We start from the raw sequence: 27,203 nt of genomic DNA on the forward strand, positions 1-27,203 counted from the left end.
GCTTACTTACGGGCCCTTCCAGAAAGAAAGAAAAATAAAATTAAAATAATAAAGAGGAATAAATCCACAATGAGTAACGATAACTTGGCTATATACACGGGGTACCAGTACCAAGTAGATGTGCAGGGGTACGAGGTAATTGAGGTAGACACAGTATGTACTGTACATATAGGTAGGGATAAAGTGACTAGGCAACAGGATAGATAATAAACAGTAGCAGCAGCGTATTTGATGAGTCAAAATAGTTCATGCAAAAAGGGTCAATGTGGATAGTCCGTGTAGCTATTGGTTAACTATTTAACTAACTATTTAGCAGGCTTATGGCTTGGGGGTAGAAAGCTGTTCAGGGTCCTATTGGTTCCAGACTTGCTGCATCGGTACCGCTTGCCGTGCGGTAGCAGAGAGAACAGTCTATTACTTGGGTGGCTGGGGCCTTCCTCTGACACCACCTGACATAGAGATCCTGGATGGCAGGAACTTGGCCCCAGTGATGTACTGGGCCGTACGCACTACCCTCTGTAATGCCTTGCGGTCAGATGCCAAGTAGTTGCCATACCAGGCGGTGATGCAGCCAGTCAAGATGCTCTTAATGGTGCAGCTGTATATCTTTTAAAAGATCTGAGGGCCCATGCCAAATCTTTTCAGCCTCCTGATGGAGAAGAGGCATTGTCGTGCCTTCTTCACCACTGTGTTGGTGTGCTAGGACCATGATAATTCCTTAGTGATATGGACACCGAGGAACTTGAAGATCTTGACTCACTCCACTACAACCCCGTCGATGGGGATGGGGGCATGCTCGGCCCTCTGTTTCCTGTAGTCGAACGATCAGCTCCTTTGTCTTGCTGAGGGAGAGGTTGTTGTCCTGGCACCACACTGCCAGGTCACTGACCTCCTCCCTATAGGCTGTCTCATCGTCGTCAGTGATCAGGCCAACCACCATCGTGTCGTCAGCAAACTTAATGATGGTGTTGGAGTTGTGAACGGCCACACAGTTGTAGGTGAACAGGGAGTACAGGAGGGGACTAAGCATGCACCACTGATGGCCCCCCATGTTGAGGGTTAGCGTGGCAGATGTGTTGTTGCCTACCCTCACCATCTGGGGGCGGCCCGTCAGGAAGTCCAGAATCCAGTTGCAGAGGGAGGTGTTCAGTCCCAGCTTAGTGAGCTCAGTGTTGTCTTTGCAGAGGAGGTAGTACACTCACTAGGGAGTGGAAGCCAGTGGAGGCTCCTCAGAGAAGGAAGGGGAGGACCATCCTCAGTGAATTTCATAAAAATATGTATTTGTATTTTTTTTAAACACACTGTTTTGCAATGAAGGTCTACAGTAGCCTCGACAGCACTCTGTAGGGTGACACTATGGTGTAACCGAAGGACAGCTAGTTTCCAGGCTCCTCTGAGTAGACTTCAATACAAAACCTAGGAGGCTCATGGTTTTCACCCCCTTCCATAGACTTACACAGTAATTATGACAACTACCGGAGGACGTCCTTGAACCTATCAGATCCTGCAGCATGAACTGACATGATGTGCACCCAATCAAAGGATCAGAGAATGAATCTAGTAATGAAAGCATAAGCTACAGCTAGTTAGCACTGCAGTGCATAAAATGTGGTGAGTAGTTGACTCAAAGAGAGAGAAAGACAATAGTTGAACAGTTTTTAACAAATTAATTTCTTCAAAAATGAAGGAGAAGCAAGACAGAAAGAGAGAGAGAAAGAGGGAAAGAGAGCTAGCTGTATTCCATTATTATTCACTTAGTTTAGTCTACTCAAACATCCCCGCTCAACCAGAAAAGGGATGCTACTGTATGTTAGCTAGCTGGCTATGGCTATCCAACACTGGAACTCTTCCAAGTCAAGGTAAGCTTTTGATTTTATTACAGTGGCTTGCGAAACTATTCACCCCCCTTGGCATTTTACCTATTTTGTTGCCTTACAACCTGGAATTAAAATGGATTTTTTTGGGATTTGTATCGTTTGATTTACACAACATGCCTACCACTTTGAAACAAACAAGTAATAAGACAAAAAAAACGAACTATTCACCCCCCCAAAGTCAATACTTTGTAGAGCCACCTTTTGCAGCAATTACAGCTGCAAGTCTCTTGGGGTATGTCTCTATAAGCTTGGCACATCTAGCCACTGGGATTTTTTCCCATTCTTCAAGGCAAAACTGCTCCAGCTCCTTCAAGTTGGATGGGTTCCGCTGGTGTACAGCAATCTTTAAGTCATACCACAGATTGAGGTCTGGGCTTTGACTAGGCCATTCCAAGACATTTAAATGTTTCCCCTTAAACCACTCGAGTGTTGCTTTAGCAGTATGCTTAGGGTCATTGTCCTGCTGGAAGGTGAACCTCCGTCCCAGTCTCAAATCTCTGGAAGACTGAAACAGGTTTCCCTCAAGAATTTCCCTGTATTTAGCGCCATCCATCATTCCTTCAATTCTGAGCAGTTTCCCAGTCCCTGCCAATGAAAAACATCCCCACAGCATGATGCTGCCACCACCATGCTTCACTGTGGGGATGGAGTTCTCAGGTGATGAGAGGTGTTGGGTTTGCGCCAGACATAGCGTTTTTCTTGATGGTCAAAAAGCTCAATTTTAGTCTCATCTGACCAGAGTACCTTCTTCCATATGCTTGGGGAGTCTCCCACATGGCTTTTGGCGAACACCAAACGTGTTTTTCTTTTTTTTTCTTTAAGCAATGGCTTTTTTCTGGCCACTCTTCCGTAAAGCCCAGCTCTGTGGAGTGTACAGCTTAAAGTGGTCCTATGGACAGATACTCCAATCTCCGCTGTGGAGCTTTGCGGCTCCTTCAGGGTTATCTTTGGTCTCTTTGTTGCCTCTCTGATTAATGCCCTCCTTGTCTAGTCCGTGAGTTTTCATGGGCGGCCCCTCTGGGGCCTTTCAGAACAGGTGTATATATACTGAGACCATGTGACACTTAGATTGCACACAGGTGGACTTTATTTAACTAATTATGTGACTTCTGAAGGTAATTGGTTGCACCAGATCTTATTTAGGGGTTTCATAGCGAAGGGGGTGAATACATATGCACGCACCACTTTTCCGTTATTTATTTATTTGAATTTTTTTAAACAAGTAATTTTTTTCATTTCACTAGTTTGTGTATGTCCATTACATGAAATCCAAATAAAAATCCATTTAAATTACAGGTTGAATGCAACAAAATAGGAAAAAACGCCAAGGGGGATAAATACTTTTGCGAGGCACTGTAATTTATTGCCACATGGACACGCCGGTGTATCTGCTAAACTGCTTGGTGTAACTGTACTGTAGTGGGTTTACTAACACGTTAGTTCTAGTAGCTATGTTGACTATGATGTTAGATAATAGGCTGTGTGTAGTGGTTAGCGATTATGATATAAAGGTTTGGCTTGGAAAGTTTTTTTTTGCCTGGTCACAGACAGCTGATATTTTGTGCACTGAGATCCACAGGCATAGGGACAAGGTGAGAGGAGGAGAGCATGTAGATGCGAGAAGGAAATATAGCTACAATGATCAAAGTGATCATGCTGTTTGTATGTAGCTGCTATGAAAGTGAAATGTGTTTGCATGTGATCAGGGGTGTATTCATTCCGCCGATTCTGTTGAAAAACGTTCTTAAATGGAAGCAAACGGAACGAAACGGGGATAAACATACCTGAATTTGTCCAACAGAAACTCTCATTTGCAACTATTGGACTAATTGATTACAATCTAGATCAGCTAGATACTGGCAAGAGTGTGCAAGGCGGTATTGAATGTGTCACTCACTGTCTTTCACCTTGATTACTCAAATGTCTCTTGACCTGTGCACCTACATTGTAAAGGTTGTAGCAACCTCATGATGGGTATAGGGAAAATGTGAGTATCATGTAGTAGCCGAAACCTATCAATGTTACATTGAACTGGGTGGATGGAATATGAATGACAGTCATCCAATATGCTGTAGTAGAATTAAGGCCATGCTCATAAAAAAATCTTAAATGGCATCGACCGCCACTTGTGGACATGTCATAATACCCATAAAACCTAGTGGTCAAACGCTGAAATGGTTCCAATCATTTTTTCCCTTATCATTTTCCCATAGGGCATTTTAGAACCACTTCAAACAAGGTATGTGTTTCATGTAGGTTTTCCCTGGTATGGTGTTTTGTTAACCGTGTAAATCTCTCTCGGACAAGGTGACTTTAATCAATATATTTGGCTCTATTTACTCTCAGATTCTAATTATCATCAAAGTAGACATCATGCAAGACTACACATCTCTGCAAGCCATCTCTAGCTGACACCTAAGGGAAATAGGGATACCTAGTCAGTTGTACAACTGAATGCATTCAACTGAAATGTGTCTTTCACATTTAACCCAACCCCTCTGAATCAGAGAGGTGCGGAGGGCTGCCTTAATCGACATCCACGTCTTCGGCGCCCAGGGAACAATGGGTTAACCGCTTTCTCTGGGGTGGAACTACAGATTTTTACCTTGTCAGCTCGGGGATTTGATCCAGCAACCTTTTGGTTACTGGCCCAATGCATTTCATTTTGGGAGGGTAAATACAAGCAAATATATCGATAAAAATCACCTTGTCCGAGAGTGATATACAAGACTATCAAAATATCACGCAAGTGTAAGCCTACACGAAACACCGCCCTTATTTGAAGTGTTTCTAAAATCTCCTATGGGAAAAAGTTATGGTGGAAAAGTTATTGGAACCATTTCCGTGTTTGACCGCTAAGTTGTATGGGTATTATGACATACTGTGGTACTCTATAGACTATAGGATTATATCACGGTCTAGGCAGCATATCAAATTTTTTGCTGTTCTTGAATGCTGCCTTTCATTCTATTCCTTGGATTGTCTAATCAGAGCATGACAGGCCTTGAATTGGCCATCACCTATCATAACACCACTCTCATGGAACACTGCAATGTACTGAGAGGACCGATTACACTGAGCTGTGTGGAACACTCCTGTGCAAAGCCTTCTGCCATTAATGCTCTTTTGTCTTGTCATCTCAGTCTTTCTTCTCTCCTCCACTTACGCTTAGAGCAGGCTCTGCTGTAAAATGTAAAACCTGCTCTAATCTATCTCCGTGGAGAACAAATGGCCTTCAGCATCAGGTGAGTTTCAGTGGCAGGGCAGTGGTAATAGTAGGTTAGCACATTACCACAGACAGATAATGCACACAGGAACTTCCAATGTTTGATCAGAGACAAAGGAGTGTGTGTGTGTGTGTGTGTGTGTGTGTGTGTGTGTGTGTGTGTGTGTGTGTGTGTGTGTGTGTGTGTGTGTGTGTGTGTGTGTGTGTGTGTGTGTGTGTGTGTGTGTGTGTGTGTGTGTGTGTGTGTGAGTGACTGAGTGACTGAGTGCAATACAGGTATGTTCATCAGATAAGTAGTGTTGCGATATGTGTTTTTGGTCTTGAATTGTGCATATTTCATATCGAACTATACACACATCTCACTATGAGAGAAAAAGAGACTAAAAATAGAAATGTGTTGACAGTCTTTACTCAACACAAAAATAAGATGTTTTCAGAACTGGAATCTTTGAAAATGGGGCTTATAAATCTGCCAAGTTAAAGCTTACTTGTTTATGATTTACAGCTTTATAAAAGGGTTTATGAGTATGCAAACTCGGATTGTAAATTACCATTACTTGGATTGCATTAATTTATGTGTAAAATGTGTTGTATCTTGCAGGCTATACATTCGATATATGAGGCAGGAGATCATGATATATGTGTCCAGAGAGAAATGAAATGAAGGATGAAGCAAACCGCGAGCATTTATGAAAGACAACACATCAGATTTACCTCCATTCCCATTACATTACAGGTCAAGTAAATCAAGCTACACATTATTTTAAGTATCGTGTCAAGACATGTGCAGGCCATTATCAGGGGGCACACAGTTATCATAGAAGATCTGAAAGGTCTTGTCCACAAAGGTGACACTCTTGAGGAAGTTCTCCAGCTGCTGAACAGACATCTCCACCACTTCAGGCCTCTCTTTCTCATTGAGACCGTGGGCCGCATAGGCTGGGAACTTGGAGCGCTCCTTGAAGGGCGAGTTGCGGTCGTAGTCAATGCAGCAGTAGGCCGACCACAAGTAGATGGGGACAGCCACGCGGTCTATGTTGTGGCGACGGATCATGTTCCCGAAGGTGGTGACATCAGTGACCACGAAGGCGGTACCGCGGCAGAAGTTGTTGAGGCGGCGGCGGATGGTGTGCTCGTGGGTCTTCCGATGTTGAACTCCAGGACCTGAGGCACCACGTTGGTCAGGGTGTAAGTGGCTGCCTTGTCGTTGGGGTCAGACTGCTGCTCGTCAGGGTTCAGGTGGCCACTCTCAAAGTTTACCGTGTTGGAGTAGTCTTCCAGCACCGCCTGAGCATCCTCAAAACTGCAATGGAGGTCGCCTTGAGGAAAGGGCTACATCTCCCCAAAATCAGACACTGTGGAGAGCTGATAGAGATCTGAGGATTAGTAAGAGAAAGCAGAACAGTGGTACTCAAGGAATCACAGTGAGTGGACCCTCATGGTATCTCTCTTTGGATGCACATTCTTAGCACAACAGTATATTGCTCACCATTCATTCTATTTGTCCCACTCCAGCCCAAGAGGTGGCGGTAATGCACCAACTACTAGTTTGGCATCGCCTGAATTCTCAATAGAAGAAAAAAACAAAACAAAAAAAACACAGCTGTCAAATAATGCAAGGAGGACGGCCATTTTTCTAAAACACAAACAAGACGAGAAAGCGATCTATGAAAATATTCGCAGCGAACGTTGGTCAGAGGAAATTATAATTAATCAAACGTGGTTCAAGCAAATATTCAACATATAGTTGCAAGGAAGTAACCTGGAGATATACAGGTCATTGCGAAATACACGCATATGTTGTTAAAAACAGGATTTAACTAGCTACATTTCAATTTCGCAAAATTTGCAACTACCAGCAAGCTAAGTTGTAGCTGGCTAGCTGGCTACTTAGCTGGCTAGCTAGTGCGACCAGCTTTAAACAAAAGGTAAGTGTCGAAATTGGCACAATTATTTTGGCAAACGTGTTATACTGCAATATAATAAATTGCACTGCTTAAGATGAATATATTGCTCCTTTTTCCTGCTGTATTGTGTCAAGATGGTTAGCTAACTAGCTAGTAAACTAGCAAGCTAGCAACATTGTCCGCGCACTGTGCAACCATGTTAGCTAGCAAAAGTGCAGGCCAAAGCAGCGGCCTAAAGTTGAGATGCAACCTGCGAGTGGGTAAAGGGCTGCTCTCTGCTTTTCATGGTTACTCATCTAGCTAACGTTAGCTATTTACGTACATTGTTCAGCTAGGTTAGTTAGCTAGCTACAAATACGGTGGTTCGTTTTAGCAAACTGGTTCAATTAGGTCAATGTTCTTGCTCAACTTCAAATGAAACTCAAGTTTTCTTCATGAACACGCACCCATATTTATCTGAAGTGATTCGTTCGAATGTGTAAATAGCTAGTTAGCTTAACTCGTGCAATGTGCCAAGCTGACTTCAGCAACTACTAGTTACAAATTGTTTGCCATTTGAGGTTCATCGAAAATAAAACAGTTACATTGATTACATTTTAACTTTGCTAATTTCTATTTTAACTTAATTGTACCGTGTTTGTGTATTGTCTCGCAACCACTTGGTTATGACATGTTATGTTATTGCAAAGTTAGCTAGGTAGTTAGCGAACGTAGCTAGCTAACGTTAGTGTTCAGTTGGCACAGTTAACTAGTTGCTACAGTCGGCTGTGAATAGTTTAGCTAAGAACAGAGGTCCGGAATGAAGCTGGCCTTCGTCTTAGGCGAAATATACGAACTGTCAATGCACAACTAAAGTGAAAACACTCGTCAGGTATAACAACTTTAAGAAGTCTTTAACTGTCTGTGAATGTGGTAAATATTATTTGTATGTGAAAATTGAATTGAATATCTCGCTGTATCTCGTTTCCCCAGGTGTTTGGAGGAAAGGAAGAAACATAGACCCGATGTAAAGATTCAAGCAGTAAGAAGACAGAAGTGGAGAGAATAATAAATGCACATGAAGAAGAAACACCTCTCCCCGTGATCTCCTGTTCTTCACAATTTTGCTTCATGGTCATTATTATGATCAACTCCAATGTTGATGTAATTACTGGTGCTATTTCTCCATGAACATTGCATTTTTGTTTTCATTTGTTGATTGGTGAGCTTGCTGTCACATTTGGCCACTCTGTCACCTCACCTAACCCCTTTCCCAGAGCCTGGCAGCTATTTGCTCAGTGTAACAGATTTGTTTGGCCCAAGTACACTCTCTAAACCACTGCACACAGAAGAACCAAATAGCCTTTAACCCCCTCATCGTATCTGGACCAAACTGGTTCAATCCTCTGGACAAGGTTAGAGCTCCACTCACTCTGTAAAGTTGTCCTGGCATATTGTTGTGTCCTAGATGTGGATGTTGGGGGGATGTATGTTATTGGGTACAAGTGTTTGATGGGTGTTTGAGCTGTGTGGTATGAGAGAGTATTTTATTACTCCCCAAAGAGGATATTTGATTGGTTGATTATGTGGCGCCATGACATGATTTAACTGTCGCCCTTGTTGTGCCAACAGAAGCGTTGAGCTCCAGTTGAAGAGAGGAGTATGACTGCTGAAACACTTAACTTCGGCCCAGAATGGTGATGCATCTCTTCGTTCTCTAACTCATTAATTCCTCTTTACATTTTAGTCATTTAGCAGACGCTCTTATCCAGAGCGACTTAGTTCTTTCCTCCCTGCTTACATTCTTAGCCCATAACCAACTCTTGTTTTTAATTGAATTGATCTTATATGTCAGTAAATTAAAGAATATCTTCACTATCCCCCTTATTCCCCCTGTCCTTCACTTTTCTCCTTCCTCCCTCAGTGCCCCAATCTGTTTCCTCATTGGCCCATTCTCAACACACTGCATTCTATCATCTCCATTTTCTCTTTCCCCATTGGCTTGTTTTTAGAGTGAGTGCATGTCAACATGACCTTGGTCATTTCAGTTTTAGAATGTAAAGAAAAGAGAACCACGTTTTGTTTATTGATGATTCTTCAACTTGTATATAGCTAGCTTAAAATAATGGAATGTCGCAAGTCGTCCTTGAAAAATGCCTCAATCAGCAGGTTTTAACACTTAGTTGGGCTTCTCCTTATCCCTACTCCAATCATTCAATAAGAGCACCCGCAAACATAAATTCTTGTTACATTGCCAACAACTCAACATCTCAAAATTTTACTAAAAGATAATCAACGGCGTTGTATTGTGTACTGTTTTCATTCTGCTCCTGCTTGTTGCCCGTAGTTGTCTAGGGGAAGATAATGGGCGATGCATATCCAACCTAAACTTGAGGTGAAGATAATAGATGGATATGGTCTTACACATGGCCCAGTACTATTATTTCAGTAATAATGATTGCATTTGAAGTGTTATTTATGCATGCATGGATTGTGCTGATGGTGATTTATTTTCCCCAGGCTCCGTGCACTATCCAGAGGGCGGAGTGTGACGTCCCCCCCTCCCTCTCCAGCAATGCCAAAGTCCAAGCTGGCCGATTACCGCTATGGCCGCGAGGAGATGCTAGCACTTTATATCAAAGATGACAAGGTGAGCTTATGTAATGAGTGACTCACTCTGATGATTCCAATACAACTGTTTGTGTTAAAGGTGTCTGGCCTGTTATGACTAATGGGTATGAAGTAAACCAGACTGTGTGTTCCCAGCCCCCAGAGGATATCATGCAGGATAAGGAGTTTGCTGCTATCCTGCAAGATGAGCCTGTGCAGCCTTTGGCCCTGGAGCCTCTAACTGAGGAGGAGCAGGTGAGACTGCAGGAGATGTAGGAGCGGTTAGTGAGTCAGAGGTTCAATGCTCTGATCCCTGAGAAGTATTTGGGCAGGATTAACTCTCAAATCTCAGATCTTAGTTGTTACTTTCACCCACAATGTGCTTATCCTGCTTCAGTGTAGGTTGACAAAATGTATTTCTGTGTCAACGTCATTCTCCTTCCTTCTGTCCTGCAGAGAAACTTCTCCATGTCTGTGAACAGTGTGGCTGTGCTGAGGCTGATGGGAAAGGGAGGCGGGGCCGCCCCTGCAGGTGTGGCCAAGGGTCGTGGAGGAGGCATCAGAGGAGGTAGAGGTGCAGTTAGTCACCACCTGGAGTGATCAGGACGGTGCAACTATACACATAGAAATGTATTAACCTGCTGTTATAGGCCCCAGAATGGATTTATGATGTATGTGTGTTTGTGCAGGGAGAGGAAGAGGTGAAGGTGCATTCTACCAAAGAGCTCCTGGAGGTCCTGATGATGGAGAGGTGGGCTTCGGTCGTGGCCGAGAAATGCTCCGCAGCCAAAGCTGGGATGACCGGTAGGCTCACTATCCTATACTACGCTGCCCTCGCCCCCCAGATGGTTATCATTCGATCATATTGATGGTTATTGTTTATCGTCTTTCCTTCTGTCAGAGCTGATAGGCCCAGGTTTGAGAAGCTAATCAGGCGTGCTGAAGTAGTGCGTCCAGGGTTTGAGGAGGCGGGGCCTCTTGGCAGGAAGGACTCCTGGCGTGCCGACAGCGACAACTGGCGTACGCTCCGAGAGGAGGAGGAAGAGGCAGCAGGAGGAGTGGGAGAGCAGCCAGCCTGGAGAGTTGCAGGAGCCCGCAGTGATGGTACACTCAAACACAGACCTAACCACTCATACTCCCTCTACTCAAATCTAATGTTGCACGTTTTCTAATACTTTGCACGTTTTCCATGTCTGATGGACACTCCCTCTCAAATCAAAATCTCAAACACATAGATGGGGGTCCTCGGTCTGCAGGCTGGCGTGATCATGGCGGCCGGAGGAAGTTTGAGTTTGACTTCCGTGACGGCGAGGGCCCACGCAGGGAGGACGACAGGGACGGCCTTCCTGAGTGGTGCACCGATGAGGAGGATGGAGAGATGGGCACCTTTGACTCCTCTGGGGCCTTCATGTGCATCAAGGTTTGTGTGTTGGCTGGCAGGCATTATTTCTGTCTGTTTGTCTACGTGTGTGTGTTTGCATGTTACTTATATCTATTCTGAGCCTTATGCTTGTCGAAGCAGAAAGGCTCCAAGGACACCATCACTGAAGAGGATCTGGAGTTTGAAGCTCTAGAGGAAGATGAGGAGAATGGTCAGGAAGACAAGGACAACTATAAGGATAACTACACTGACAGAGGTGAGACACTTTCCCTGGCTTTAGTAAACAACTAACAGAAGAACTTGCTGCATTCATAGAATGCACATTCACCCTCTCTTTCTCTCTAGATAAGTGTGAAGCAGCACGTGAGGAGGTGGACAAGTACAGGACTCCTTCTCCTCCTGCTGTCTCTGCCCCTCCCTCCTCAGACCCTCTCCCTGCACCCTGTGACCCAGAGGCTCCCCAGGCACCCATCTCCCACCCCTCCAAAACCAACCACGTGCCCACTGAAGGTAAATACTGAATTCAGGGCTCTAAATTAAAAAATATTCATTAGTAGCACTAGTGCTCCCAACTTAAAGGTTAGGAGCAGCACATGAAATTTAGTAGCACCAAAAAATAAGATTTTTTAAATTGATTGAGATACAGCCTATATTGGGCCTTTTATTAATTCTAGCTACTTTTGAAGCACATGTTGTGCCCTAAACTAATATGTAAAGACATGTATTTATAATAAAAGCTAAAATGTTGATACAATTGAAATTACAAAGTCATTTGTGGAATATTAGGTTTTTACATTGTGTAAAAGTATTATTTTCCTGTTGATGCATGTACATTGTCTCTTTAAATATGTCAGGTTTGCGATGTTGACATGCAAGAGATCTCAAATTAACACCTGCCAAATGCGGGTAGATTTAGGCTTTGATGGGTAAGATGTCTATTTTACCAGCCACGTAGGCGGGTGGTCAGGGCTCCACAATGCAAGCATTTCACTCGCATTTGTGAATAAAAAGTGGTGTGTGTATACAGTGGGGGAAAAAAGTATTTATTCAGCCACCAATTGTGCAAGTTCTCCCACTTAAAAAGATGAGAGAGGCCTGTAATTTTCATCATAGGTACATGTCAATTATGACAGACAAATTGAGAAAAAAACATCCAGAAAATCACATTGTAGGATTTTTAATGAATTTATTTGCTAATTATGGTGGAAAATAAGTATTTGGTCACCTACAAACAAGCAAGATTTCTGGCTCTCACAGACCTGTAACTTCTTCTTTAAGAGGCTCCTCTGTCCTCCACTCGTTACCTGTATTAATGGCACCTGTTTGAACTTGTTATCAGTATAAAAGACACCTGTCCACAACCTCAAACAGTCACACTCCAAACTCCACTATGGCCAAGACCAAAGAGCTGTCAAAGGACACCAGAAACAAAATTGTAGACCTGCACCAGGCTGGGAAGACTGAATCTGCAATAGGTAAGCAGCTTGGTTTGAAGAAATCAACTGTGGGAGCAATTATTAGGAAATGGAAGACATACAAGACCACTGATAATCTCCCTCGATCTAGGGCTCCACGCAAGATCTCACCCCGTGGGGTCAAAATGATCACAAGAACGGTGAGAAAACATCCCAGAACCACACGGGGGGACCTAGTGAGTGACCTGCAGAGAGCTGGGACCAAAGTAACAAAGCCTACCATCAGTAACACACTACGCCGCCAGGGACTCAAATCCTGCAGTGCCAGACGTGTCCCCCTGCTTAAGCCAGTACATGTCCAGGCCCGTCTGAAGTTTGCTAGAGTGCATTTGGATGATCCAGAAGAGGATTGGGAGAATGTCATATGGTCAGATGAAACCAAAATAGAACTTTTTGGTAAAAACTCAACTCGTCGTGTTTGGAGGACAAAGAATGCTGAGTTGCATCCAAAGAACACCATACCTACTGTGAAGTATGGGGGTGGAAACATTATGCTTTGGGGCTGTTTTTCTGCAAAGGGACCAGGACGACTGATCCGTGTAAAGGAAAGAATGAATGGGGCCATGCATCGTGAGATTTTGAGTGAAAACCTCCTTCCATCAGCAAGGGCATTGAAGATGAAACGTGGCTGGGTCTTTCAGCATGACAATGATCCCAAACACACCGCCCGGGCAACGAAGGAGTGGCTTTGTAAGAAGCATTTCAAGGTCCTGGAGTGGCCTAGCCAGTCTCCAGATCTCAACCCCATAGAAAATCTTTGGAGGGAGTTGAAAGTCTGTGTTGCCCAGCGACAGCCCCAAAACATCACTGCTCTAGAGGAGATCTGCATGGAGGAATGGGCCAAAATACCAGCAACAGTGTGTGAAAACCTTGTGAAGACTTACAGAAAACGTTTGACCTGTGTCATTGCCAACAAAGGGTATATAACAAAGTATTGAGAAACTTTTGTTATTGACCAAATACTTATTTTCCACCATAATTTGCAAATAAATTCATAAAAAATCCTACAATGTGATTTTCTGGAGAAAAAAAATCTCTCATTTTGTCTGTCATAGTTGACGTGTACCTATGATGAAAATTACAGGCCTCATCTTTTTTAAGTGGGAGAACTTGCACAATTGGTGGCTGACTAAATACTTTTTTCCCCCACTGTATGTGTGTTTGTGTGTGTGTGTGTGTGTGTGTATATCGGTATACATCATTTTAATTAGCAGGACACAAGTCAATTTTCCCTCTGGAGAGTATGAATTAGGCTGTTTGAGAAGGTTTGAATCCGAAGCAACCTGCCTACACATACAGTACCAGTCAAAAGTTTGGACACACCTACTCATTCAAGGGTTTTTCTTTATTTTTACTATTTTCTACATTGTAGAATAATAGTGAAGACATCAAAACTATGAAATAACACATGGAATCATGTAGTGACCAAAAAAGTGTTAAACAAATCAAAATATATTTTATATTTGAGATTCTTCAAAGTAGCCACCCTTTGCCTTGATGACAGCTTTGCACACTCTTTGCATTCTCTCAACCAGCTTCATGAGGTAGTCACCTGGAATGCATTTATTAACAGGTGTGCCTTTGTTAATTTTTGGAATTTCTTTCCTTAATCCGTTTGAGCCAATCAGTTGTGTTGTGACAAGGTAGGGTTGGTATACAGAAGATAGCCCTATTTGGTAAAAGACCAAGTCCATATTATGGCAAGAACAGTTAAGATAAGCAAAGAAAAACAACAGTGCATCATTACTTTAAGACAGTCAATCCGGAAAATTTCAAGAACGTTGACAGTTTCTTCAAGTGCAGCACAGGAAAGGAAGAAGGCCAAGATTGTGCGACGCTGTCATCAAGGGTGGCTAATGTGAAGAATCTCAAATATAAAATATATTTTGATTTGTTTAACACTTTTTTGGTCACTACATGATTCCATATGTGATATTTCATAGTTTTGAGGTCTTCACTATTATTCTACAATGTAGAAAATAGTAAAAATAAAGAACAACCCTTGAATGAGTAGGTGTGTCCAAACTTTTGACTGGTACTGTAGTTTGAAGTACAATACCAACATAGCTACTGTAGTAGGTCAAAGCTGTGTACTGGAAAACCTTGCTAGAGCATGGGTGGAATAGGCATTGTAGTGCTGATGTGAATTTTCTTTTTCGGCTACAGACCAATGCCTATTCTCACTTAAAACATTGTTTTTTTGTTTTTAATTTCCATGTTTTTTTACACCGCACAGTGATTACGCAACATTATTATACAACATTATAATTAAGCAATAAGGCCTGAGGGGGTGTGGTACAGTTGATGGCCAATATACCAAAAACTCTTCTAATTATGTTGGTTACCAGTTTATAATAGCAATAAAGCACCTCAGGAGTTTCTGGTATATGGCCAATATGACCGCAGCTGGATACAGCCCTTAGCTGCGATATAGCTAAATGGCTTATTATTATTATTATTATTATTATATATTAAAAGAGTAAAAATAAATGTACAGTGAGGGAAAAAGGTATTTGATCCCCTGCTGATTTTGTACGTTTGCCCACTGACATTATCAGTCTATAATTTTAATGGTAGGTTTATTTGAACAGTGAGCGACAGAATAACAACAAAGAAATCCAGAAAAACGCATGTCAAAAATGTTATAAATTGATTTGCATTTTAATGAAGGAAATAAGTATTTGACCCCTCTGCAAAACATGACTTAGTACTTGGTGGCAAAACCCTTGTTGGCAATCACAGATGTCAGACGTGTCTTGTAGATGGCCACCAGGTTTGCACACATCTCAGGAGGGATTTTGTACCACTCCTCTTTGCAGATCTCCTCCAAGTCATTAAGGTTTCGAGGCTGACGTTTGGCAACTCGAACCTTCAGCTCCCTCCACAGATTTTTCTATGGGATTAAGGTCTGGAGACTGGCTAGGCCACTCCAGGACCTTAATGTGCTTCTTCTTGAGCCACTCCTTTGTTGCCTTGGCTGTGTGTTTTGGGTCATTGTCATGCTGGAATACCCATCCACGACCCATTTTCAATGCCCTGGCTGAGGGAAGGAGGTTCTCACCCAAGATTTGACGGTACATGGCCCCGTCCATCGTCCCTTTGATGCAGTGAAGTTGTCCTGTCCCCTTAGCAGAAAAACACCCCCAAAGCATGTTTCCACCATGTTTGACGGTGGGGATGGTGTTCTTGGGGTCATAGGCAGCATTCCTCCTCCTCCAAACACGGCGAGTTGAGTTGATGCCAAAGAGCTCCATTTTGGTCTCATCTGACCACAACACTTTCACCCAGTTCTCTTCTGAATCATTCAGATGTTCATTGGCAAACTTCAGACGGGCCTGTATATGTGCTTTCTTGAGCAGGGGGACCTTGCGGGCGCTGCAGGATTTCAGTCCTTCACGGTGTAGTGTGTTCCAATTGTTTTCTTGATGACTATGGTCCCAGCTGCCTTGAGATCATTGACGAGATAATTGACAAGATCCTCCCATGTAGTTCAGGGCTGATTCCTCACCGTTCTCATGATCATTGCAACTCCACGAGGTGAGATCTTGCATGGAGACCCAGGCCGAGGGAGATTGACAGTTATTTTGTGTTTCTTCCATTTACGAATAATCGCACCAACTGTCACCTTCTCACCAAGCTGCTTGGCGATGGTCTTGTAGCCCATTCCAGCCTTGTGTAGGTCTACAATCTTGTCCCTGACATCCTTGGAGAGCTCTTTGGTCTTGGCCATGGTGGAGAGTTTGGAATCTGATTGATTGCTTCTGTGGACAGGAGTCTTTTTTATACAGGTAACAAGCTGAGATTAGGAGCACTCCCTTTAAGAGTGTGCTCCTAATCTCAGCTCGTACCTGTATAAAAGACACCTGGGAGACAGAAATCTTTCTGATTGAGAGGGGGTCAAATACTTATTTCCCTCATTAAAATGCAAATCAATTTATAACATTTTTGACATGCGTTTTTCTGGATTTTTTTGTTGTTATTCTGTCTCTCACTGTTCAAATAAACCTACCATTAAAATTATAGACTGATCATTTCTTTGTCAGTGGGCAAACGTACAAAATCAGCAGGGAATCAAATACTTGTTTCCCTCACTGTATTGTCATACCCGTGGTATATGTATGGTCTGATATACCACAGCTTTCAGCCAATCAGCATTCAGGGCTCGAACCACCCAGTTTATTATACAGCATAACACATGCTATCCTTGTGAAACTTAACAATGTTGTGTTTTTTATTTATTTTATTTATTGATAAGATCCCAGCTCATAATCCTACTGATCATTGCTCAAAGTGTAAACAAATGGTTAACGACACGCAAGTAGTTTTAGAATGGTCCATGATGACATGGTTTGAATGTAAAATGCAGTCCCGGCGATTCGCTATAGGAAGATAAAAATGTTGTGCTGGTAATATGGGTCAGATCTTTCGACTTGGTTGGGCTAGAAGCTAACAGTTTTTGCTGTAGTAATGGTGCAACCATGACGCTATCTACTCTGCACTCACTTTTTCTCTAGGGCACTCTGAAACAACGGTACTGCAAAGCCTTATTACAGCAGTTATCGGGGATATGTTTTTTCCTAGTCGCACAGTGCCCCCAAAATAAAACTCCTGGTCGCACAGCAAAATATTTAGCCGCATATGCCATACAACACTCCATCAGTAGCCTCCAACTGCTCTTAAACACTAGTAAAACTAAATGCATGCTCTTCAATCGAACGCTGCTGGCACCCGCCCACCCGACTAGAATCACTACTCTCGACGAGTCTGACCTAGAGTATGTGGACAACTACAAATACCTAGGTGTCTGGTTAGACTGTAAACTCTCCTTCCAGACTCACATTAAGAATCTCCAATCCAAAGTTACATCTAGAATTCCTATTTCGCAACAAAGCCTCCTTCACTCATGCTGCCAAACATGCCCTCGTTAAACTGACTATCCTACCGATCCTTGACTTCGGCGATGTCATTTACAAAATAGCCTCCAACACTCTACTCAGCAAATTGGATGTAGTCTATCACAGTGCCATCCGTTTTGTCACCAAAGCCCCATATACTACCCACCACTGTGACCTGTACGCTCTTGTTGGCTGGTCCTCACTACATATTCGTCGTCAAACCCACTGGCTCCAGGCCATCTATAAATCACTGCTAGGCAAATCCCCGCCTTATCTTAGCTCATTGGTCACCATAGCAACACCCACCCGTAGTATGCGCTCCAGCAGGTATATCTCACTGTTCATCCCCAAAGCCAACACCTCCTTTGGCCACCGTTCCTTCCAGTTCTCTGCTGCCAATGACTGGAACGAACTGCAAAAATCTCTGAAGCTGGAGACTCTTATCTCCCTCACTAACTTTAAGCATCAGTTGTCAGAGCACCTTACCGATCACTGCACCTGTACACAGCCCATCTGAAATTAGCCCACCCAACTACCTCATCCCCATATTGTTATTTATTTTGCTCATTTGTACCCCAGTATCTCTATTTGCACATCACCCCTTCACATCTATCATTCCAGTGTTAATACTAATTGTAATTATTTTGCACTATAGCCTATTTATTACCTTACCTCCATAACTTGCTACATTTGCACACACTGTATATATATTTTCTGTTGTATTTTTGACTTTGTTTTGTTTTACCCCATATGTAACTCTGTGTTGTTGTTTTTATCGCACTGCTTTGCTTTATCTTGGCCAGGTCGCAGTTGTAAATGAGAACTTGTTCTCAACTGGCTTACCTGGTTAAATAAAAAATATGCGATTAAATTGCTTGCACTTTAGAGCCCTGACTGAATTACTGATATGCACATGTTGTGAACTAGAGCTGGGACGATAAACCGAAAGTATCAACACTGACCATTTATCGAATACATTTTACTGATGTCAATAATAACGATAAGTAGCCTTTACTGCTAATGTGGGCTATTGCTAACGGGACAATTTATTATGTTCAAATTAGTAAGAGTAGTTTAAAGGGTCAAATAAATAACTGGTGCTTATTCAATTTATAAATGTGTCGTCTTCATAATTCAGTAAATTTATCATGAAATGGATTTTTGACCATTTCTCCTTGCTCTTTTGAACCATCTTCACTGGGCATCAGTTTGTATCTGCTCCAGAGAATGTTTCACCTGTATGCTCAGTTGTGGCCCTAGTACAGTAGTTGTACATGTCTCATCCTCTCTCCCCCTGTTCTCTCTGTGGTCTCACAGGCAGCTCACCTCCAGGGAGTGGTGCTCAGCTCAGTCCAGACCCCTGCTCCTCCACCACCACCACCTCCAGCCTGATGCCTCCTCCCTCCTTCAGTTCTCTCCTCCCATCAACAGGGGGAGAAGTGGAGGAGGACGAGGGCATGAAGCACCTGCAACAGGTACATTACCATGTCAATTAGACATGCATTAATTTTTACTTAGAAATACTGGATTTATTGTCACGATTTAAGATTACACTTGATATACTGGCTGAATGTGTGTTAGTGTTATGTAAATGTTCATATTTTTAATCTTCCTCTCCCACCCTTGTAGGAGGCTGAAAAGATGGTGGCATCTCTGCAGGACACATCCCTTGAGGAGGAGAGTTTCACTCAAGCACTGCAGGAGAGCCACAACATCTCCTCCCACTCTCACACACACCCAGCCCCACGCTCACACACACGCACCGCTGGACACACACACTCCCACTCGGTCCATAGGGACTGTGCCCTGCCACTCTCCCACGAGGCAGCCATGAAGTGGTTCTACAAGGACCCCCAGGCAGAAATCCAAGGTAGACCCACACACATTCACAATCATTTTTTAGCAGTTGCAGTGCATTCGGAAAGTATTCAGACCCCTTTACTTTTTCTACATTTTGTTACATTACAGCCTTAATCTAAAATTGATTGAATTGTTTTTTCCTCATCAATCTACATGGAATACCCCATAATGACTAAGCAAAAACAGGTTTTTAGACATTTTTGCAAAATTAATAAAAATAAAAAGCATAAATATGACATTTAAATAAGTATTCAGACCCTTTACGCAGTATTTTGTTGAACCACCTTTGGCAGTGATTACAGCCTCGAGTCTTCTTGGGTATGACTCTACCAGCTTGGCGCACCTGTATTTGGGGAGTTTCTCCCATTCTCTGCAGATCCTTTCAATCTCTATCATGTTGGATGGGGAGCAATGCTGCACAGCTATTTTCAGGCTCTCCAGAGACGTTCGATCGGGTTCAAGTCCGAGCTCTGGCTGGGCCACTCAATGACATTCAGAGACTTGTCCCGAAGCCACTCCTGTGTTGTCTTGACTGTGTGCTTAGGGTCGTTGTCCTGTTGGAAGGTGAACCTTCGCCCCAGTCAGAGGTCCTGAGTGCTCTGAAGCAGGTTTCATCAAGGATCTCTTTGCTCCGTTATTCTTTCCCTCGATCCTGACTAGTCTCCCAGTCCCTGCCGCTGAAAAACATCCCCACAGCATGATGCTGTCACCACCATGCTTCACCGTAGGGATGGTGCAAGGTTTCCTCCAGGCGTGAGGCTTGGCACTCTGGCCAAATAGTTAAATCTTGGTTTCATCAGACCAGAGAATCTTGTTTGTCATGGTCTGTGTCCTTTAGGTACCTTTTGGAAAACTCCAAGTGGGCTGTCATGTACCTTTTACTGAGGAGTGGCTTGCGTCTGGCTACTCTACCATAAAGGCCTGATTGGTGGAGTGCTGCAGAGATGGTTTTCCTTCTGGAAGGTTCTCCCCTCTCCACAGAGGAACTCTGGAGCTCTGTCATAGTGACCGTCAGGTGCTTGGTCACCTCCCTGACAAAGGCCCTTTTCCCCCGATTGCTCAGTTTGGCCGGGCGGCCAGCTCCAGGAAGAGTTTTGGTGGTTCCAAACTTCTTCCATTCAAGAATGATGGAGGCATCTGTGTTCTTGGGGACCTTCAATGCTGCAGAATTTTTTGGCCACCCTTCCCCAGATCTGATAATGTCTCGGAGCTCTATGGACAATTCCTTCAACCTCATGGCTTGGTTTTTGCTCTGACATGCACTGTCAACTGTGGGACCTTTATATAGACAGGTGTGTGCCTTTCCAAATCATGTCCAATTAATTTAATTTACCACAGGTGGACTCCAATGAAGTTGTAGAAACTTCTCAAGGATGATCAATGAAACAGGATGCACCTGAGCTAAATTTCGAGTCGCATAGCAAAGGGTCTGAATACTTATGTAAATAAGATATTTCTCTTTTATTTAGAATAAATTAGCAAAACTTTCTAAAAACCACTTTTCGCTTTGTCGTCATGGGGTATTGTGTGTGGATTGATGAGAGAAAAAAATAATTTAATCCATTTTAGAATAAGGTTAACGTAACAGTGTGTAAAAAGGAAGGGGTCTGAATACTTTCCGACTCCTCTGTGCCTTCAAAGTATTCATACCCTTGACAACATTTTGTTACAGCCTGTATTCAAAATTGATTAAATTGTTTTTTTCCCACCCATTTACACACGATACCCAATAATGACAAAGTGAAAACTTGTTTTTAGACATTTCTGCAAATTTGTTAAATTAAAATTCACACCCCTTTGCTATGACACTCCAAATTAAGCTCTGCGGGCATCCACTTTTTTTAAAATCATCCTTGAAAAGTCACTACAACTTGATTGGAGTCCACCTGTGACCAATTCAATTGCTTGGACATTATTTAGAAAGAAACCCACCTGTCTATATAAGGTCCCACAGTTGACAGTGCATGTCAGAGCAGAAACTATACCGTGAAGTCCAAGGAACTGTCCGTAGATCTCCGAGATAGAATTGTGATGAGGCATATCTGGGGAAGAGTATAAAATGATTTCTAGAGTGTTGAAAGTTTCCAAGAGCACATTGGTCTCCATCATTGGGAAATGGAAAAATATGGAACCAACCAGACTCTGCCTAGAGCTGGCTGTCTGACCAAACTGAGCAACCGGGAAAGAATGACCTTGGTCAGGGAGGTGACCAAGAACCCAATGACCACTCTGACAGAACTACAGAGTTATTTGGCTGAGATTGGCGAACCTGCCAGAAGGACCACAGTCTCTACAGCACTTTGCTAATCTGAGCTTTATGGGAGAGGGGCTAGACTGAAGCCACTCCTGAGAAAACTGCACATGATAGCACACCTGAAATTTGCAAGAAGGCACATGAAAGACAGAGCATTAGGCAAAATATTCTGTGGTCTGATGAGACAAATTTAATTATTTGGCCTAAATTCAAAGCACTGTGTTTTGAGAACCAGGCACAGCTCATTACCCATCTAACACCATCCCTACCGTGAAGCATGGTGGTGGTGGCGGCATAATCATGCTATGGGGGAGAAGATTTACATTCCAACAGGATAATGACCCCAAGCATACAGCCAAAGCAATGCTGGAATGGTTCAGAACAAGAATGTGAAAGTCCTTGAGTGGTCCAGCCAAAGCCCAGACTTGAATCCCATTGAAAATCTGTGGAAAGACTTGAAGATTGCTGTTCACCGCCGCTCCCCATCTAATTTAACAGAGCTTGGAAAAATCTGCAAGGAGGAATGGGTGAGAATCCAGATGTGCAAAGCTGATAGACATACCAAAGACGACTCAGCTGTAATAGCCACCCAAGGTCCTTCTACAAAGTATTAACTTGTGGGTGTGAATACTTACGTAAATTACATATACATTTGCAATAAATTTGCAAAAATGTCTAAACATGTTGTAGCTGGATGAGAGAAAAAAAATCAATTTAATCAATTTTGATTTCAGGCTTTAACACAACAATGTGGAATAAGTCAAGGGGTCTGATTTAATTTCTGAAGGCACTGTACATATTTCAATATTTGTTACATATAATACTTTACAGGTACTTTATCACATTGTCATATTGTTTTGTCATGACCAATGTCTTACTCCTCTCCTCCCCCCGGTCCAGGTCCCTTCTCCACGGTAGAGATGTGCGAATGGTTCCAGGCAGGATACTTCTCAATGACCCTGCTGGTAAAGAGGGGTTGTGATGAGGGCTTCCAGCCCCTGGGTGACGTCATCAAGATGTGGGGGCGTGTGCCATTCTCCCCTGGCCCGTCCCCCCCGCCCCTGCTGGTGAGACAGCCCCCACCACCTCGGGGGTCCTCTGTGAGTCAGCGAGCACACATCTGTCTGGGTGTTTCTGTTTACTGGTGGAGTCTTAGTATGTGGTTGTTTAGTGGTGTCTGTGGTTAGTTTGTCAGTTAATCCAGGTACAGCAAAGGCACATAGATAATTGACTGTGGTGAACATATTTTCTGTGAATAAGTAGAGTACCACAGTGGCATAGGCAAAATCATGTGTTTTACTGAATATAATGTATATTGTCTCTTGTAGCTGTATTGTGTATCTATCCAGAGCAGATAATCTGTAGTGTGCTTGGGTGTTGTCTGAAGCAGTCGTATAGTCAGTATGGTAACCCTGTAGGTGTTGTTCCCCAGAGCAATATGGATCAGGAGCTGCTGAAGAAACAGTTAGAGCAGGCAGCCACTGCAGCTCTATACCAGCAACTGCAGATAAGGTTCCAGCACATGAACAGGTAGGCGCGCACACACACACCACAACACACACACTGGATGTATATGAGGGTATTTGTGAGTGTACTAATGCGTTTCTGTTTTCAGGAGTGGGGATTCTAGCATGATACCCTCGATGAACAGGTCAATGTCAGTACCAGATAATGGGTCTATGTGGGACATGCGTACCTCAGCCTCCCAGCAGTCAGGTACTGAAAAGGAACCCACTGAGTCTTTCTCTGCTTCACATACACCTTTATATAAGCACACTTTATACAGGTGCGGTCAAAGATATTGGGACACGTTCTTCTAAAATTATTTGGAATTTAAAACTTTTGCTGTTCGCACGTATTTGTTTGATTTACAACTGCACGGAACCACACAAAAAATCACTACTGAAATTATGATTTTACGCTTCAAAGTCAAAGTTGTTAAATTGTTAATTAATTAATTTGGTTAGAGGCGAAGTAATTCTCAGCAAATATTATTTATCCTACTTGTGGTAAGTTGCCGGTGCCTACAGGGTAAAAATAGCCATTCAACCAGTTTTGAAAGAGAAAGTTCTGCTCCATTGCAATCCATTGTAAAGTGCAAGGGTGCCAATATACACTGCTCAAAAAAATAAAGGGAACACTAAAATAACACACCCTAGATCTGAATGAATGAAATAATCTTATTAAATACTTTTTTCTTTACATAGTTGAATGTGCTGACAACAAAATCATACAAAAATTATCAATGGATATCAACCCATTGAGGTCTGGATTTGGAGTCACCTTCAAAATTAAAGTGGAAAACCACACTACAGGCTGATCCAACTTTGATGTAATGTCCTTAAAACAAGTCAAAATGAGGCTCAGTAGTGTGTGTGGCCTCCACGTGCCTGTATGGCCTCCCTACACTGCCTGGGCATGCTCCTGATGAGGTGGCGGATGGTCTCCTGAGGGATCTCCTCCCAGACCTGGACTAAAGCATCCGCCAACTCCTGGACAGTCTGTGGTGCAACGTGGCGTTGGTGGATGGAGCAAGACATGATGTCCCAGATGTGCTCAATTGGATTCAGGTCTGGGGAACGGGCGGGCCAGTCCATAGCATCAATGCCTTCCTCTTGCAGGAACTGCTGACACACTCCAGCCACACGAGGTCTAGCATTGTCTTGCATTAGGAGGAACCCAGGGCCAACAGCACCAGCATATGGTCTCACAAGGGGTCTGAGGATCTGTGGTCCTCTGTAGCTCAGCTGGTAGAGCACGGCGCTTGTAACGCCAAGGTAGTGGGTTCGATCCCCGGGACCACCCATATACAAAAATGTATGCACGCATGACTGTAAGTCGCTTTGGATAAAAGCGTCTGCTAAATGGCTTATTATTATTATTATTATTATTATTATTATTATTATCTCATCTCGGTACCTAATGGCAGTCAGGCTACCTCTGGCGAGCACATGGAGGGCTGTGCGGCCCCCCAAAGAAATGCCAACCCACACCATGACTGACCAACCGCCAAACCGGTCATGCTGGAGGATGTTGCAGGCAGCAGAACGTTCTCCACAGCGTCTCCAGACTCTGTCACGTGTGCTCAGTGTGAACCTGCTTTCATCTGTGAAGAGCACAGGGCGCCAGTGGCGAATTTGCCAATCTTGGTGTTCTCTGGCAAATGCCAAACGTCCTGCACGGTGTTGGGCTGTAAGCACAACCCCCACCTGTGGACGTCGGGCCCTCATACCACCCTCATGGAGTCTGTTTCTGACCGTTTGAGCAGACACATGCACATTTGTGGCCTGCTGGAGGTCATTTTGCAGGGCTCTGGCAGTGCTCCTCCTTGCACAAAGGCGGAGGTAGCAGTCCTGCTGCTGGGTTGTTGCCCTCCTACGGCCTCCTCCACGTCTCCTGATGTACTGGCCTGTCTCCTGGTAGCGCCTCCATGCTCTGGACACTACGCTGACAGACACAGCAAACCTTCTTGCCACAGCTCGCATTGATGTGCCATCCTGGATGAGCTGCACTACCTGAGCCACTTGTGTGGGTTGTAGACTCTGTCTCATGCTACCACTAGAGTGAAAGCACCGCCAGCATTCAAAAGTGACCAAAACATCAGCCAGGAAGCATGTTCCCTTTATTTTTTGGAGCATTGTATTTGACCGTATTTGTATAAGCACACACTCTTGCATATCCTCCAACACTGATACACCTCAGCTATACATCTTTTCATTCACCCGGATGTCCTTGTACACGTTGCCATTGTATGTCAGTAACGTGTTTGTGGCCTATTCCAGGCGGTGAGGCCAACCTATGGGACTTAACCATGAGTCATTCCACTCAGGGGCCATCTCTGGAGCAGCTACAGAAGGTACTTGGTTTAGTTTTCTCTCCGTCTCCCCTCCTCTCTCTCTCTCTGACAATCTCTCTCTCACTCTGTTCGTCTCTTGTACCTCAGCTCCAGGAACGGCGTGAGGTTGAGCTCAGGGCCAAGCGAGAGGAGGAGGAGAGGAAGCGGCGGGAGGAGAAGAGGAGGCAGCAAGAGGAGCAGAAGAGGCGTGAGGAGGAGGAGCTGTACAGGCGTAAGCAGCAGTGTCGGCAGCAGCAGGAGCTGATCATGAAGCTGCTGCAGCAGGCCCAGCCCGGGGGCCCAGGGTGTGTCTCTGGATCGGGGTCTGGGTGGAGCGGCCCCCAGGCATCAGTCCTCTCCAAGCAAGGCAAGAGCCTCAGCATGCTGGAACTGGAGACCGAGAGGCTGCTCAAACAGCAGGCACAGCACCAGAAGGCCCAGCAGCAGAGAGACCGGGTGAGGAGACACACACACCCCAAAACCTTCACACGGGCTGTCCCGTCTATTCTGTTTTAAACAGGAAGGTTTTGAAAGGTATAGTAGTTACCTGAGAAGAGATCTGTGTTCTGAGGATATTTATTACAATGCCCATAAGTGTAACCAGCAGGGCCTAAAATTAACACCTGCCAAATGTGGGTAGATTTTGGCATTGGCATGTAAGGTCTATTTCACCAGCCATGTTGGCAGGTGGTCAGGGCTCCACAATGCAAATATTTCCCTCACATTTGGGAATAAAAATTCAAGTAGAAGTTAGGTATGAGGACATTTATAGAAAAATAAATGCTGCATTAGCTGTTTTCAATGTGTTTGTCATTTTGTTTCATAGCTGGTAGCTAATCACAGCTGCTTAAACACTGCTTAAAGATTCATTTTTAGAAACTCTGCACAAAGGCATACGTTGGTCTAATTCAATGGTTCCCAACCTTTTTTGGTTACTGTACCACCAACTGAATTTTGCTCTGCCCGGAATACCCCTGAAGTACATTTGTGCATTTTACCAGTAACCCTATAGACTCATGAGTCTTTTCAAGTACCCAATGTGGATAGGCCAAGTACCCCCAGGGGTCCTAGTACCCCTGGTTGGGAACCACTGGTCTAATTGACTGAAGTCTACTAAAGTGAGCTTGGTGTGTTGGTGTAATTATGGCAAAAAATATTTTGGCTGGTGGACCAAAAAGTTAGTTTCAGGCACTGGTAACCAGTAGTGTAACACATGTCCCTATGTTCTCTCGCCGTCTTCCCCCAGCATGGAGGCCTGTCTATGGGTCAATGGGGTGAGGGGTCTGTGGGCATGTGGTCTGGTGGGGGCATGGAGCCCAAAGGCAGCTCTGGAGGGATGGGTGTCTGGGAGGAGGCTGTGAAGAACCAGAACAGCCTCCGCAACATGGGCATGAAGAACAGCCGCAGCAGCCCCTCTCTTAGGTACACCTCACTGTGTTTGTGTGTGTGTTTGCCTCTGTTTAACGGCATGTGTTAACGTTTTGTGTGTATGTAAACTGTTTCAAGGCCTGTGTGTGTGAGTTTTTTTCTGTGTCCCCCTGCAGCGAGCAGTACATGTTGAGGAAGAAGCGTACAGAGGAGGAGGACAAACTGCTGAAGCTGCTGCAGGGCATGAAGCCCCAGGACGGCTTCACCACCTGGTGTGAACAGATGCTGCACGCGCTCAACACCTCCGCTAACAACTCCCCCTCCTCCTCCCTGGATGGTAACTAATGCACCTCCTCCTTCACTATATCACTGTGACCGGCCCTATGAATATACTGAAATATGTCATCACTCACCTTCACACCAGGGTTTCCGTTAGACGGTAATAGCCAGCTTTTGACCCCCCCCCCCCCCCCCCCCCCCCCACACATTTTATCTTACGGCCTTATTCTAAAATGGTAAAAATAAATAAAAAATCC

General features: G+C 44.0%; 1 protein-coding gene and 1 pseudogene across 4 annotated transcripts in view; one reads left to right on the plus strand and one right to left on the minus strand.

The window, feature by feature from the left end:
* Nucleotides 1-5,878: 5,878 nt before the first annotated feature.
* LOC311099826 lies at nt 5,879-6,599 on the minus strand (annotated as a pseudogene). The gene is made up of 2 exons: nt 6,593-6,599; nt 5,879-6,479 (listed from the first exon to the last, which is right to left on the minus strand). The product of its transcript is annotated as an uncharacterized misc_RNA (transcript).
* A 168-nt stretch (nt 6,600-6,767) lies between these two features.
* The window catches only part of LOC311100008 (GRB10-interacting GYF protein 1-like), a 31,452-nt gene continuing 11,016 nt past the window's right edge, over nt 6,768-27,203 (plus strand). The window contains exons 1-21 of one of the 3 annotated variants that reach the window (XM_084140738.1): nt 6,768-7,031; nt 7,983-8,404; nt 8,622-8,686; nt 9,337-9,384; nt 9,510-9,639; nt 9,756-9,854; nt 10,056-10,167; nt 10,289-10,403; nt 10,501-10,703; nt 10,835-11,019; nt 11,122-11,236; nt 11,326-11,490; nt 18,668-18,825; nt 18,980-19,220; nt 22,365-22,564; nt 22,897-22,994; nt 23,080-23,180; nt 25,247-25,320; nt 25,408-25,755; nt 26,546-26,721; nt 26,844-27,004. In XM_084140738.1, coding sequence (XP_083996864.1) covers nt 8,652-8,686; nt 9,337-9,384; nt 9,510-9,639; nt 9,756-9,854; nt 10,056-10,167; nt 10,289-10,403; nt 10,501-10,703; nt 10,835-11,019; nt 11,122-11,236; nt 11,326-11,490; nt 18,668-18,825; nt 18,980-19,220; nt 22,365-22,564; nt 22,897-22,994; nt 23,080-23,180; nt 25,247-25,320; nt 25,408-25,755; nt 26,546-26,721; nt 26,844-27,004 — 2,764 coding nt within the window. In that variant the 5' untranslated portion in view covers nt 6,768-7,031; nt 7,983-8,404; nt 8,622-8,651. The remainder of the gene's footprint in view (nt 7,032-7,982; nt 8,405-8,621; nt 8,687-9,336; nt 9,385-9,509; nt 9,640-9,755; nt 9,855-10,055; nt 10,168-10,288; nt 10,404-10,500; nt 10,704-10,834; nt 11,020-11,121; nt 11,237-11,325; nt 11,491-18,667; nt 18,826-18,979; nt 19,221-22,364; nt 22,565-22,896; nt 22,995-23,079; nt 23,181-25,246; nt 25,321-25,407; nt 25,756-26,545; nt 26,722-26,843; nt 27,005-27,203) is intronic. The other 2 variants (XM_084140740.1, XM_084140739.1) reach the window with 2 other exon arrangements.

The sequence above is a fragment of the Coregonus lavaretus genome, assembly GCF_964263955.1.
Source record: "Coregonus lavaretus genome assembly, chromosome: 24".
NCBI lineage: Eukaryota > Metazoa > Chordata > Actinopteri > Salmoniformes > Salmonidae > Coregonus > Coregonus lavaretus.